The following is a 12,573-nucleotide window of genomic DNA, read 5'->3' on the forward strand; positions in this document are numbered from 1 at the left end:
TCCCTGTGTTTTCATTGTTCAACACCCACCTATGAGTGAGAACATGTGGTGTTTGATTTTGTGTTCTTGTGTCAGTTTGCTGAGAATGATGGTTTCCAGGTTCATCCATGTCCCTACAAAGGACATGAACTCATCGTTTTTTATGGCTGCATAGTATTCCATGGTGTATATGTGCCACATTTTCCCTGTCCAGTCTATCATCGATGGGCATTTGGGTTAGTTCCAGGTCTTTGCTATTGTAAACAGTGCTGCAGTGAACATTCATGTGCATGTGTCCTTATAGTAGAACAATTTACAATCCTTTGGATATATACCCAGTAATGGGATTGCTGGGTCAAATGGAATTTCTATTTCTAGGTCCTTGAGGAATTGCCACACTGTCTTCCACAATGGTTGAACTAATTTACACTCCCACCAACAGTGTAAAAATGTTCCTATTTCTCCACATCCTCTCCAGCATCTGTTGTCTCCCGATTTTTTAATGATTTCCATTCTAACTGGCGTGAGATGGTATCTCAATGTAGTTTTGATTTGCATTTCTCTAATGACCAGTGATGATGAGCATTTTTTCATATGTTTGTTGGCCTCATGTATGTCTTCTTTTGTAAAGTGTCTGTTCATATCCTTTTCCCACTTTTGAATGAGCTTGTTTGGTTTTTTTTTGTAAATCTATTTTAGTTCTTTGTAGATTCTGGATATTAGCCCTTTGTCAGATGGGTAGATTGCAAAAATTTTTTCCCATCCTGTTGGTTGCCGATTCACTCTAATGACTTTCTTTTGCTGTGCAGAAGCTGTGGAGTTTGATTAGGTCCCATTTGTCTATTTTGGCTTTTTTTGCCAATGCTTTTGGTGTTTTGGTCATGAAGTCCTTGCCTACGCCTATGTCCTGAATGGTTTTGCCTAGATTTTCTTCTAGGGTTTTTATGGTGTTAGGTCTTATGTTTAAGTCTTTAATCCATCTGGAGTTAATTTTAGTGTAAAGTGTCAGGAAGGGGTCCGGTTTCTGCTTTCTGCATATGGCTAGCCAGTTTTCCCAACACCATTTATTAAACAGGGACTCCTTTCCCCATTGCTTGTTTTTGTCAGGTTTGTCAAAGATCAGATGGTTGTAGATGTGTGGTGTTGCCTCCGAGGCCTCTGTTCTGTTCCATTGGTCTATATCTCTGTTTTGATACCAGTGCCATGCTGTTTTGATTACTGTAGCCTCGTAGTATAGTTTAAAGTCCGGTAGTGTGGTACCTCCTGCTTTGTTCTTTTTGCTTAGAATTGACTTGGCTATGCGGGCTCTCTTTTGGTTCCATATGAAGTTTAAGGTGGTTTTTTCCAGTTCTGTGAAGAAGGTCATTGGTAGCTTGATGAGGATAGCGTTGAATCTATAGATTACTTTGGGCAGTATGGCCATTTTCACAATATTGATTCTTCCTAACCGTGAACATGGAATGTTTTTCCATCTGTTTGTGTCCTCTCTTATTTCGTTGAGCAGTGATTTGTAGTTCTCCTTGAAGAGGTCCTTTACGTTCCTTGTTAGTTGTATTCCTAGGTATTTTTTCTCTTTGTAGCAATTGTGAATGGCAGTTCATTCTTGATTTGGCTCTCTTTAAATCTGTTATTGGTGTATAGGAATGCTTGTGATTTTTGCACATTGATTTTGTATCCTGAGACTTTGCTGAAGTTGTTTATCAGTTTCAGGAGATTTTAGGCTGAGACGATGGGGTCTTCTAAATATACAATCATGTTGTCTGCAAATAGAGATAATTTGACTTCCTCCTTTCCTATTTGAATACCCTTTATTTCTGCTATTTTCAAATTTTAATAGTCATCTTTTTTTATTGACATTCAGTTTATACCTAATGCATCCCTGCATCCTTTTACAAGGGCAAAAAGAAGATGGGCATATTCATTTTCTATAATAAACTGTGTGTTCAAAACACACAAAGTAATGAAGTATCAGTTACTTGGACAACAAAATGGATGATATATGTTAAAATTGATGTGTCAACAAACCCATGGAGCGAGATTTCTATTAAAAGCCATGCATCCTCATGCCTCTATCTTTGTAAGCATTTGAAGCAAATCCACCTGTCTGTCCTCCATCTAGAGATGGGCAATTATAGCTATTAGTTCATGGTTTTGGCTGTTAAAATAAGTTATTCTGTTTGGAGGCTGAATCATTGCAAATGCATTTTTGCTGGAAACTTGTTTCGTCTTTAGAGTTTAAGTAAAATAAAATCAAGTATAAGACTTGTTAATTACTGGGCACCAGGCACATTTCATGATGGGTTTCTTAAAAATGCAGCTGGTCAATTTACATTTCAATAATTTGGTAAAACTGCCCTGAATTTATAGCATGATTTGAATTAAAAGAATTAAACAGCCTTGTGATGGGTTCACAAATCTAATATTTAGTTAAATATACTCTTTCCTTCTAAAAATGTAGACTTGCAGCTATTTTTAACATTGTGAATTGATTAGGTTTTCTTGATGATGAAGTAAGAGAGAAATTGATTTTAAGAAATATTTTTAATACATTCAGTGTTGACTCGGTTTTATGTATATCTAAGCTATATATACTTGAAATACTCCTTAAAGAAGAAGGAAAAAACTCTGGTATTCTGTAGGAATAGTGAAAAAAAAGTCTAATAAAAGATGATTATTTTATGTGTTTGAACAATTTTTTATAGGCAGAGGCTCTAGAATTATTTGAAATGAAAAAAAGTACAACTCATAAGTAAAAAATAGGAGATAAACTTCTACATGCATGATTATTCAAGAGACCTATAGAATATTTCATTTCAGATTATACTGTTTTAAATTTATAATTTTACTTTGAATTATAAATTTAATGCTTTCAATTAATTTTTTAATAGTGATTAGAAGTAATGTGTTTATTCAACAAGTATTTGAGTTTCTACTGTAAACAGGCTGTGTTCTAGATACCAGTGATAGAAAGGTGAATAAGGGGGATAGAGACCTGGCTCCTCATTGAGCTACATTCTAGTGGAGGAGATAAATAGTAACAAAAGAAAATTGGCAAATAATGTCAAATGTTGGTAAGGGATATGAAGAAAAATTTGGATAAAAATGTACAAAATGATTGGATAAAAATGTACAAAATTTGCTTCCTCAATTTATCAAAAAACCTGTTTAGCTAGAGGTCTTGATAAATTGAGGAAGTAAATTTCAACAAGCTTTGTGGGAGGAGCATTCCAGGCAGAGCAAACACCATGTGTAGGTAGCAGTGTACTTGGGCTTATTTGGGCAACAGTATGACAGTCAGTGGAGTACTTGAGATAAATAGGGGTGGAGAAGTAGCTAGGGACGACACCCTATGAAGTCTTGTTGGTTATGGCAAGAAGTTTAGATTTTCTACAAAGTATGGATAGGGAGCTACTGGAAGATTGGAGCAGAAGAGAAGTATGATTTATATTTTAAAATAATTCCTTTGGCAGCTATGTGAAAAGATTGACTACAGGGGATCAGAAGGAAGCAGAGAGAATGGTTAGGCAGTAAATCAGTAGTCCAGAGTTGAGAAGATGATGACTTGGACTTGTAACAGCAGTGGTAAGTGGTTGGATTTGAGATACTAGGATTTTCTGATGGATTGGTTGCCAGAAGTGGTGGAAAAGGAGGAAATGGAGAAGACTGAGGAGAAGTAGGTTTGGGACAGGGGCTAAGTTTGGGATGCTAAATAGACATCCAAATAGAGATGAACTAGAGATGTAAGTTTGAGGACTATCAGTGTACTTGGCATTTGGAGCTAGAAGAAAAATTCAGATTATTGAGGATCTGTGTGTGCTAGAGCAGTGAGAACTGGTCACTGCAACATTTAGAAAAATGAAGTTGTGGCTGGGTGTGGTGGCTCATGCCTATAATCCCAGCACTTTGGGAGGCCGAGGTGGGCCGATCACCTGAGGTCAGGAGTTCAAGACCAGCCTGGCCAATATGGTGAAATCCCGTCTCTACTAAAAATATAAAAGTTAGCTGGGCATGGTGGTGGGTGCCTGTAATCCTAGCTACTCAGGAGGCTGAGGCAGGGGAACCACTTGAACCTGGGAGGAGTAGGTTGCAGTGAGCTGAGATCATGCCATTGTACTGCAGCCTGGGCAATGAGAGTGAAAGACCATCTCAAAAAAAAAAAAAAAAAAAAAAGAAGTTGCAGCAGAGGAGGAGTACCAGTGAGATAAGAGAGGGAGAAGTAGGAGGTCTGGAAGCCAAGTAAAGAAGAGTGTCTTATGTGGTACTAACTCATTGGCAAGCCTTTGGGGCAGCTTGCCTCTATCTTGGAAACTATTTCTTTCTTTTTTTACAAACTCTGATGTCTTGAATGAACAGTAGAAACCCATTGAAATGATATTATTTTTCCCCATAGTTGCATACTTTACTGTGTATTTCTGTATACAAATTTCTGTTTGGTTGCAGCTCTTCCTTAGTATATTCTTGCCTTGCCACAGAAGTGCTAGTAAGGAATAATTTCAATTCTTTCCCTGTAATTAAATTTTAAAAAGAGGGGAAACAATAATTTTGAAGTGTTCATGTATACTCCTTAGTTATCTTGTACCTTTTCTATCAGTATATCTAATAAGAGATTATTTTAAGTATTTTAAACAAAATAAGATTTCAGACTTATCAATGAAATGGGGAAAGTTCCCTTGTCCCCTTGCAGGGTGTGTGATAGGGGTGCGGCTTGCTTCTTTGGTGCCTGGTGGATCAAACCTCTAGGGGGAACATGCAGATGGGCAGGCTGTGGGGCCTCAATTCCATGGCAGTGTATAGGGTTGAATGTTTACAGCAGAAGCCCCAGTGGGCGAGTGTTACTGTGTGCTCTTTCAATTTAGCCGTCTGTAAGTGGCTTGTGTTAGCTCAGTTAGACTCCCTTGCCTTATCGCAAGGACAGAGGGCTTTCTGTATCCTGGGGTTTCTTGTCTTGGTGTACCAGAAGAATCAGATCACGTGTGGGCTTGGAGAATGAGTGCAAGGTTTTAATGAGTGGAAGTAGCTCTCAGTGAGGTGGATGGAGAGGTCAGAAAGGGGATGCAGTGGGAAGGTGGTGGTTTTCTGCTGGTATGTGCTTCTACTGGTTTGTCCTTCTAAAGGCGTGCTCCTCTCAGTGTCCTCTTGATATTCAGCTGCCTGTGTGTTCTTCTGCCGATGTGTTCATCTTGACACCCAGCTGCTTGTTTGTGTGCCTGCTAGAGACTAGGGATTTATATATGCACAGGATGGGAGTGTGGCGGGCCATGGTGGTCTTGGGAAATGCAACATTTGGGCACAAAAACAGAAATGCCTGTTCTCACCTAGGTCCATAGGTGCAGGCCTAAGGGTGGAGCCCTCTCCACGGACGGTCTTCCCTTCCCAGCACTTCCCTGTTGTCTCCTGTATCATCAAGACTAGAGACTATAATCATGTTGCATTTTTATGGCTGAGATGTAGAAGCCAAGGAAAGGGCATCCTTTAGATTAGGTTATATTACATTGCCTGTTTAATACTACATAGATCAGGTGATGTTTCAGTTGAACTGACTTTGGGAAATTAAATTTAATGAGTATATACTTGAACCTTCTGTTCCATGCAGATGAGCTTAGTTGTCAAGGACAGGAAAACAGCAGCTGCTCATAGATCCCCATGGGTGATGACTATTTCCCTAGATTAGAGGTAAGCCAGAGTCCTACCACAGCCAAGAGTAAGAATTGTTTTTAAAACTACTGATTAATGCAGAAGCCAGTTTAGTTTACTGTGCTTCAGTTAGTGTTATAGTTTTAATTTTATAATTTAAATTTTATCTTGTATTCTATTATGATGACAACCTTATTTCAATCTCAAAGGTAAGGTTAACTCTTTTTTTTTTCATTGTGTTTTCCTTCTGCTACCCTCTTTGGTGATAACAGCAACATTTAGTGAGCAGTTGCTTCAGCCTGTATTTGTGTTATACCCTTACATGCATTTTAGCTTCATAACAACCCTGTGAAGAACAAACCATTTATCTCTGTTTTACGCAGAAAACTGAGGCTAGGAGAGGTTTAATAACATGAGAAAGGTAACACAGCTAATAAGTAGTGTAACAATAGCTGATAGATAGCTATTAGCTATCTCTGTTTTCCTAATACTGAACCTATATAATCTCTGTTGTGTTTTGGCTTATCAAAATGTAATTCTCTATCATAATTCTGTTCTTTGTCTAAGCTTTTAATTTTGCTTTCTTTTGCTGCATGTGTTTCAGATAAGTTTTCTGGTATAAAGTTAAAATCTATCCTGCATTCTCCAGTTATGCCCTTTTTATGTTGCTTCACAGCCTTCATTTTAAAGTGGAAGTTACCCTTAAAGTAAAAAAGGCATGCAGAAATTTTGGAAGTCTTTATGGTCTAACTTTGTTTTTTTCACTGAAAGGCTTAGGAGTATACTTGTTTCTTCTAAGCTTACTGAAGTTCTTGCAGTGAACTATTATGTTAACCCTGAAACAGGCTGCTGTTATAATGTTCAAATTTTTTGTCAAGATCCACATTTAACTGTGTTTTTAAACCCTGAAGCCACAATCTCAGATGGTACTTCTGTGTTCCAAGGTGGTCATGTTTTAATTTTCAAGTAAAGAACATCTCTCTTGACCCTTCATAGAATCAGTGTTAAAGGTCAGAAGACTTTTTCGGAACACTGAGATGAGACCCAGAGCTTTCGGATGTCTTTTAGCCTCCCAGAAGTGACTTTTTTTTTTCTTGAGTTGAATTTCTTATGGTGTTGGATCTACAAGGATTAAGTATTATGTCATCATCCAAGGAGGACTTCAGCTATTCTGGATTTTGTTGTTGATTTTACTGAATATATCATTACATGACACAATATTATTCCAGACAGCAAACTGAACTCATCTGAGTTGGATGCTGCAACCTTATTATTAATATTCCACAAAGGTTGTCATTTGAAGAAATATTGACAAACATAAATGAAAATAATCTTGAGGTGATATAATTTATTGGTCTTTATTTTAATAAACCTTAATTGATGACCTTGTAAATTGGTACAATAGTCACTGAAACAACATAGAAATTCATATCAAGAGACATAAAGTTATTATACCCTTTAATCTGGCAATTTTGGGAACAGCTGTCCTGTTACTCCTTTTAGCATGAACCAGAAAGTTGCAGAAAAATCTGAGAGACCATCCATTACTTTGTTACTTTTTCTTTGTACTCACTGATTTTAATGGGCGTATTTATTTGTAAAGATAATTTATGTTTTCTGAAATAAGGTGCAATTTCCAAAAGACTTAAAACTAAAGGCATCTGATTCTGGAAATGTTTTATTTATTGTATAATTGTGTTTTATGAAATTTTTTCTACTGATTGATTATTTATTGTCATAGCCAGTGATGACTAAGAACATAAAAAAGATTTTAAAGAGTAAGTTAAAAAATCACTTTAAGTGAAGCCTAATATTTAATAGAAATCTTGTCTAAATTCAAGTAAAAAACTCTAAGAAGTGATGAGATACTATTTAATTTCTTCATTCCATTTTAAAAAGCCATACAGATGAAATATACATCCCTAATAGCAAAACTGTCCTTAGATAAAATTTTTGGTCATAAAAATCTATAGCTAGGTAAGAAGTAATATATGAAACTGTTTGTAATAATTATCTGAAACTAAAGGCATATACTAGTTTTTAAAGTATTTAGGAATAACAATGCTTTTCCCCCTGGCAATTTAGAGTTGGAAGTATATTGTAGAATGCCCTTGTTCCCCTCTAGGGTGAAAATCCAAGCAATGTCACAGATGAAAATGCACTTAGAAGTGCTTGTTACAATCCTCAGTTGACCTCTTTTCAGGTCACTTATGTTTATATTACTGGTGACGCAACTTTTTTTTCCAATGTACAATGTCAGATTTTTGTAGTAAATGTTTCTTTTTGTGACATTGACTTCTACTACTCCGGAGTACTGTGTTTCTTTTTAAATACAATTGAGATGTTTTCAAATCCACTTGGTCTGAATGAAATAAAATAGAGAATTCTTTAAGAAGAGTCATCATTTGTTGCTAAATTATGAGAAATATGGGTTTAATTTATAAAATAGGTAAAAGCAAATTTCATGTATTATTAAAAGTAAAGCTTCAGTGTTTTCAATTGCAAGTGACCACAGAGATATATAATTTGAGCAAATTAATTTGAATTGATACTTGATTTTGTCCATATTGTGCTACAGTGGGAAAGGCAACTGTGATGGGAAATGTTATAGTGATGCCTCTGTCATTTTTCCATGTTGGCCAAGAGATCCTTAAGCTTTCATTCTCTTTACTAATTCTTGGTGCCCATGCAAATATTATTTATGTATAACATTTAAAGGGCAAGGATCTCTTCTTTACTCCTAGTCTCATTCAGCACTTTTTTCATGCCTCTCCCCTCTTTTTTTGATATTATCATTCTCTGTTTGTGGTTGTGATTGTGAATATTTGAATAAGTATTTTCCCTCTGCTACTAGACTATAAGCTCTATGACAATAAAGGTTGTACATGTTTTTGTTCATCCATGTGTCTTGAGCAGTTACCACAGTCTCTAGAACAAAGAAGGTACTTTGTAGATCTTTGTTGAGGTACTGAGGGTTTTATTTATCTTTGTCTTTACGTGCACATAGCATAGCATTTTGATATGTACTTAGTGTTCAGTAAAGGTTTGCTAAGACAGATTGAAAAAAATACTTTTCACATATATTATACAAAATCTTAAGCATTTCATTTTACTTATTCTTTTTAAACCAATAACTGTTAGAAGCATTCCTGTAGTTTGTCGAGTCCTTCACTATGTACCCAGCACCATGGTAAGCCTAATACTTGCCCTAATCAAACTTTAGAATAATTAAGTAAGGCATTTATATACACATTTTACAGAGAAGGTAATTGAGACTCAGAAAGGTTAAATTAGCTAAGGTTATAAAGTTAGTAAATGGGGAAGTCAGTATTTAACTTTGCAAAACCCCAAAAACTTTGCGTGACTCTAAATCCTATCCCTTCAGCCTCCATACAATCCAAGTGATGCTCAAACCTGGAAATTCCAGGATAACACACTGAAGATAAGCAAATTGTATGTCAGTTACTGGGAAGTGTTAAGTAAATAAAAATGGGTAGAAATGAAATTTCTGTAAGTCAAAAAATTATAGTAAATGGGAATCAATAATTGCAATGATTTTAATAATGTGATTATGAAAGTAACCTCAAGAATGCTTTTTTTGGAGGACTTAAGTGTAACTTTTGTTCTGTTTATGTTTCTTGTAGGTTTGAGTGGCCGCTTCTTTGTCACCACTCTCCCAGCATTTTTTCAGTAAGTTTAAATACTCTTCTGGTCTTGCAAAGATTAGAAATCAATACATGTGTACCAGGAATTCTAAGTTGTCTTCCATGACTGCCATTCATTCGGCTTAACATGTGAGGGAAACAAGGCTGGTGTGCTCTGAGTGAGAGCTGTGACAAGAGAAGCTTGCCTGGAGTGCTGCAGAGAAGGAAGTCCTAATGTCAGGCAGGGGTAGGTGGGTAGGAGGAATCAGAGATTCCTCTGATGATATCAGAGGTGGGATAATTCTTAGTATCTAAGTAGGAACGGATTAAACTAACAAGGTAGAGAAGGTCTTTCCAGTTAAAGGAGATAGCATATAAAAGCCCAAGAGAAAATGAGGTACCTTTTGAGAACTTTGAGCTAGTTCTGTATGGCTGGACCACAGATATAGCTGGATCATGCTGAGTGATGAGGCTAAAGAGACTCAGGTGCAGGCAGGGGAAAGACAAAGGAAGAATTGGATTAGAGAGATAACTAGGAGGTGGGATCAATGGGACTTGGTGGCTAATTAGCCATGGGAAGAAAGAGTCTATGATGACTACCACAGGCCATGTGTAACTAACTAGTAAAAGCTATCACGAGATAAGGAGCCATTAAAATAAAAGGAGGTTTGGAAGATAGAGACAAAAATACAAAAGATAGGGTGAATTAACTTTCCCAGCTCCAAATGGAGAAGTCTTGGTACAGTTTGATGCCAGGACCCAGAGCTCAGAAGAAAGATCTAGACTATGCCAGGCCTGGTGGCTCATGCCTGTAATTCCAGCACTTTGGGAGGTTGAGGTGGGCAGATTACCTGAGGTCAGGAGTTCAAGACAAGCCTGACCAACAAGGTGAAACCCTGCCTCCACCAAAAATATAAAAATTAGCCAGGTGTGGTGGTACACACCTGTAATCCCAGCTACTCAAAAGGCTGAAGCAGAAGAATCACTTGAACTCAGGAGGTGGAGGTTGCAGTGAGCTGGGATCGCACCATTGCACTACAGCCTGGGCAAGAAGAGTGAAACTTCATCTTGGGGGAAAAAAAGAGAAAGATCTAGATTGGAGATATATAGTGAGAATTCCTCAGCATTGAAGTAAATAACAATTGAAATATATCTAAAGAGAACATGTATAGTGAGAAGGGAAGCAGGTCAAGGACAGAACCTGGGACTGGCCAACTTTAGGACATCTGCAAAGGAAGATAGTGAGTGAAAGATTTGGAGAAAGGATGCTCAGAGCAGCAGGAAGAAGTCCAGAGAGCTCCTGTCATAAAAGCTAAGCAAAAGGAGGAGGGAAGTGGTGTTCATCAGTGGGTAAACAATGCCAGTGACAGGTGAAGGAAACAGAAATCGATATGGCACTTAGGGGTCATTGGAGACCCCCAATATGAGCAGTTTCAAGGGAGTCCTGGGAGCAGAACCCCTGTTGCCCCAAGTAGTGAATGAGACATAAAGAGGAGAAAACGGCAAGCCTAGACTCTTCCCTGGGAGCCCTGATTGCGGCAAGTAGGTGAGAGGGAGACCAGGTTGAAGGTAGGATATGAGGTTTTTTTGTTGGTGTTTGAAGGGAGGGTCATGAATGACATACATTTGAAAATATAGATGCAATGTTTTAAACTTGGTAACAACGGCTATTTTGCTATTGTAAGAGAAAAATTAAAGTAATTGGTAGCAAAAATAATAAAAAGTAACTTGGCATATTAAACACTGCCAAGGACTCACGTTGTATGGTGATAACATAGAATGTTAACACTTTCGGGTTTGGATTTATCACTTGCAGTAAAGCTTATTAATGCTTTCTGATTTATGTCTGTGTATATTTTTCAGTTGAGTACATTTAAAATTCAAGTGGAGTTCAGATGTATGACCAATAGCCGTTTTAATTTTTATTATCTGTAACATCTGTTGCTTTAATGCATTTGCTTTCTACTTGTTTTCATAATTTATAGTGCAAAGGATGGGATATTCCGCCGTTATCGTGGCCCAGGAATCTTCGAAGACCTGCAGAATTATATCTTAGAGAAGAAATGGCAATCAGTCGAGCCTTTGACCGGCTGGAAATCCCCGGCTTCTCTAACGTAACTTGTTAATTTTTTAATGACAAGGTGTTATTAATGAAACAGGAGGTTTTAAGTTAATAGCCTGTGGGCCTCAAAAGCCCATGTTTTTCTTCACATTTACTTCCTATTACCCAGATTATCCGTGGCCATGCTTAGCCCATGCAGTATTTCTGGTTTTGTGACCCACATATGTTTCAGCTGGTTTTAGTACACTGGGAATTAAGTAGCCAGATTTGGGTGGGTTACAGAAAGCCTCTTTTCTACCTTTGGCATTGAGCCATGATGACTGTTTCTCTCTTTATAAAATATAGTTTGAACATCATTTATCATTCTTCCTTTTAAGTTATTGATGAGACAGAGGAGTAACTCTACATCAAATTATAGTTTATGGAGGAATTGCTATTATATATTATGTGGAAAACAAAACCTGTGGGGTCTTTGGCTGCCTAGCAGAATACCACTGGGGGTAGCTTTTGGCCTTGATGGCAAACTGTATATTACTTGGTGAGGTAGATTAGGCCAAGCCTTAACAACTTTTCCATAGTTGGTTTTAATTTTGAATGGATTGTCATATATATAGATAATTTTATATTAGTATATACAAGTGTGAAAAATTTCCCTACTGAAAAAGGAGCAAATCATGCAATATTTCAGGAATAAATCAGCTTGTGGCATCTATATTAATATTAAGGAAACACATAGCTTGCTCTAAAAACAACTCCCCTCTGGCATTTCATTCTACAACCATTTGAACACTGATTTAGCCAGATACCTTTCTAGGTGCTAGGTATTCGACACTGAACAAGACAGACATTTGCCTCAGGTACAGAGAATCATAGTCTGGATAAGGTGGGTAAAAAACACAACATACTTTACAAAGACAGGGAATAGCTGTGGGGTTATGGACCTACTTTTCTAGGTAGAGGGAGTAGGAGATGTTTCTCTGAAGGGAGGCCTCTAGGTGAGATCTGAAGGCTAGAAGAAACTAGCCTAGGTAAAGAGCAGAGGGAAGAGTATTCCCAGGAATGGGTATGGCATAGACATAAGCCCCTGTTTGGAAAAGAGGTTGGTATACTTAAGGAGCAGAATGATGACTAAGGTCAAGCACAGTGAAAGGGAGTGTAGGATGAGCTGAGTAAGAGAGGCAGGCTGAAGCCCAATCACACAGGGCCTGTGGCCACAGGAAAGAAGTTGGAAGTTATCAGTACATGCAAGGAGAC

General features: G+C 37.5%; 1 protein-coding gene across 1 annotated transcript in view; it reads left to right on the top strand.

The window, feature by feature from the left end:
- TMX4 (thioredoxin related transmembrane protein 4) overlaps positions 1 to 12,573 on the top strand; it is a 43,759-nt gene that overhangs the window by 10,776 nt on the left and 20,410 nt on the right. Inside the window, exons 3-4 of the mRNA XM_012455422.2 lie at positions 9,258 to 9,303; positions 11,243 to 11,371. Coding sequence (XP_012310845.1) covers positions 9,258 to 9,303; positions 11,243 to 11,371 — 175 coding nt within the window. The remainder of the gene's footprint in view (positions 1 to 9,257; positions 9,304 to 11,242; positions 11,372 to 12,573) is intronic.

The sequence above is a fragment of the Aotus nancymaae genome, unplaced genomic scaffold (assembly GCF_030222135.1).
Source record: "Aotus nancymaae isolate 86718 unplaced genomic scaffold, 86718_ANA_hifiasm-v0.15.2.pri h1tg000029l, whole genome shotgun sequence".
In the NCBI taxonomy this organism is placed as follows: Eukaryota; Metazoa; Chordata; class Mammalia; order Primates; family Aotidae; genus Aotus; species Aotus nancymaae.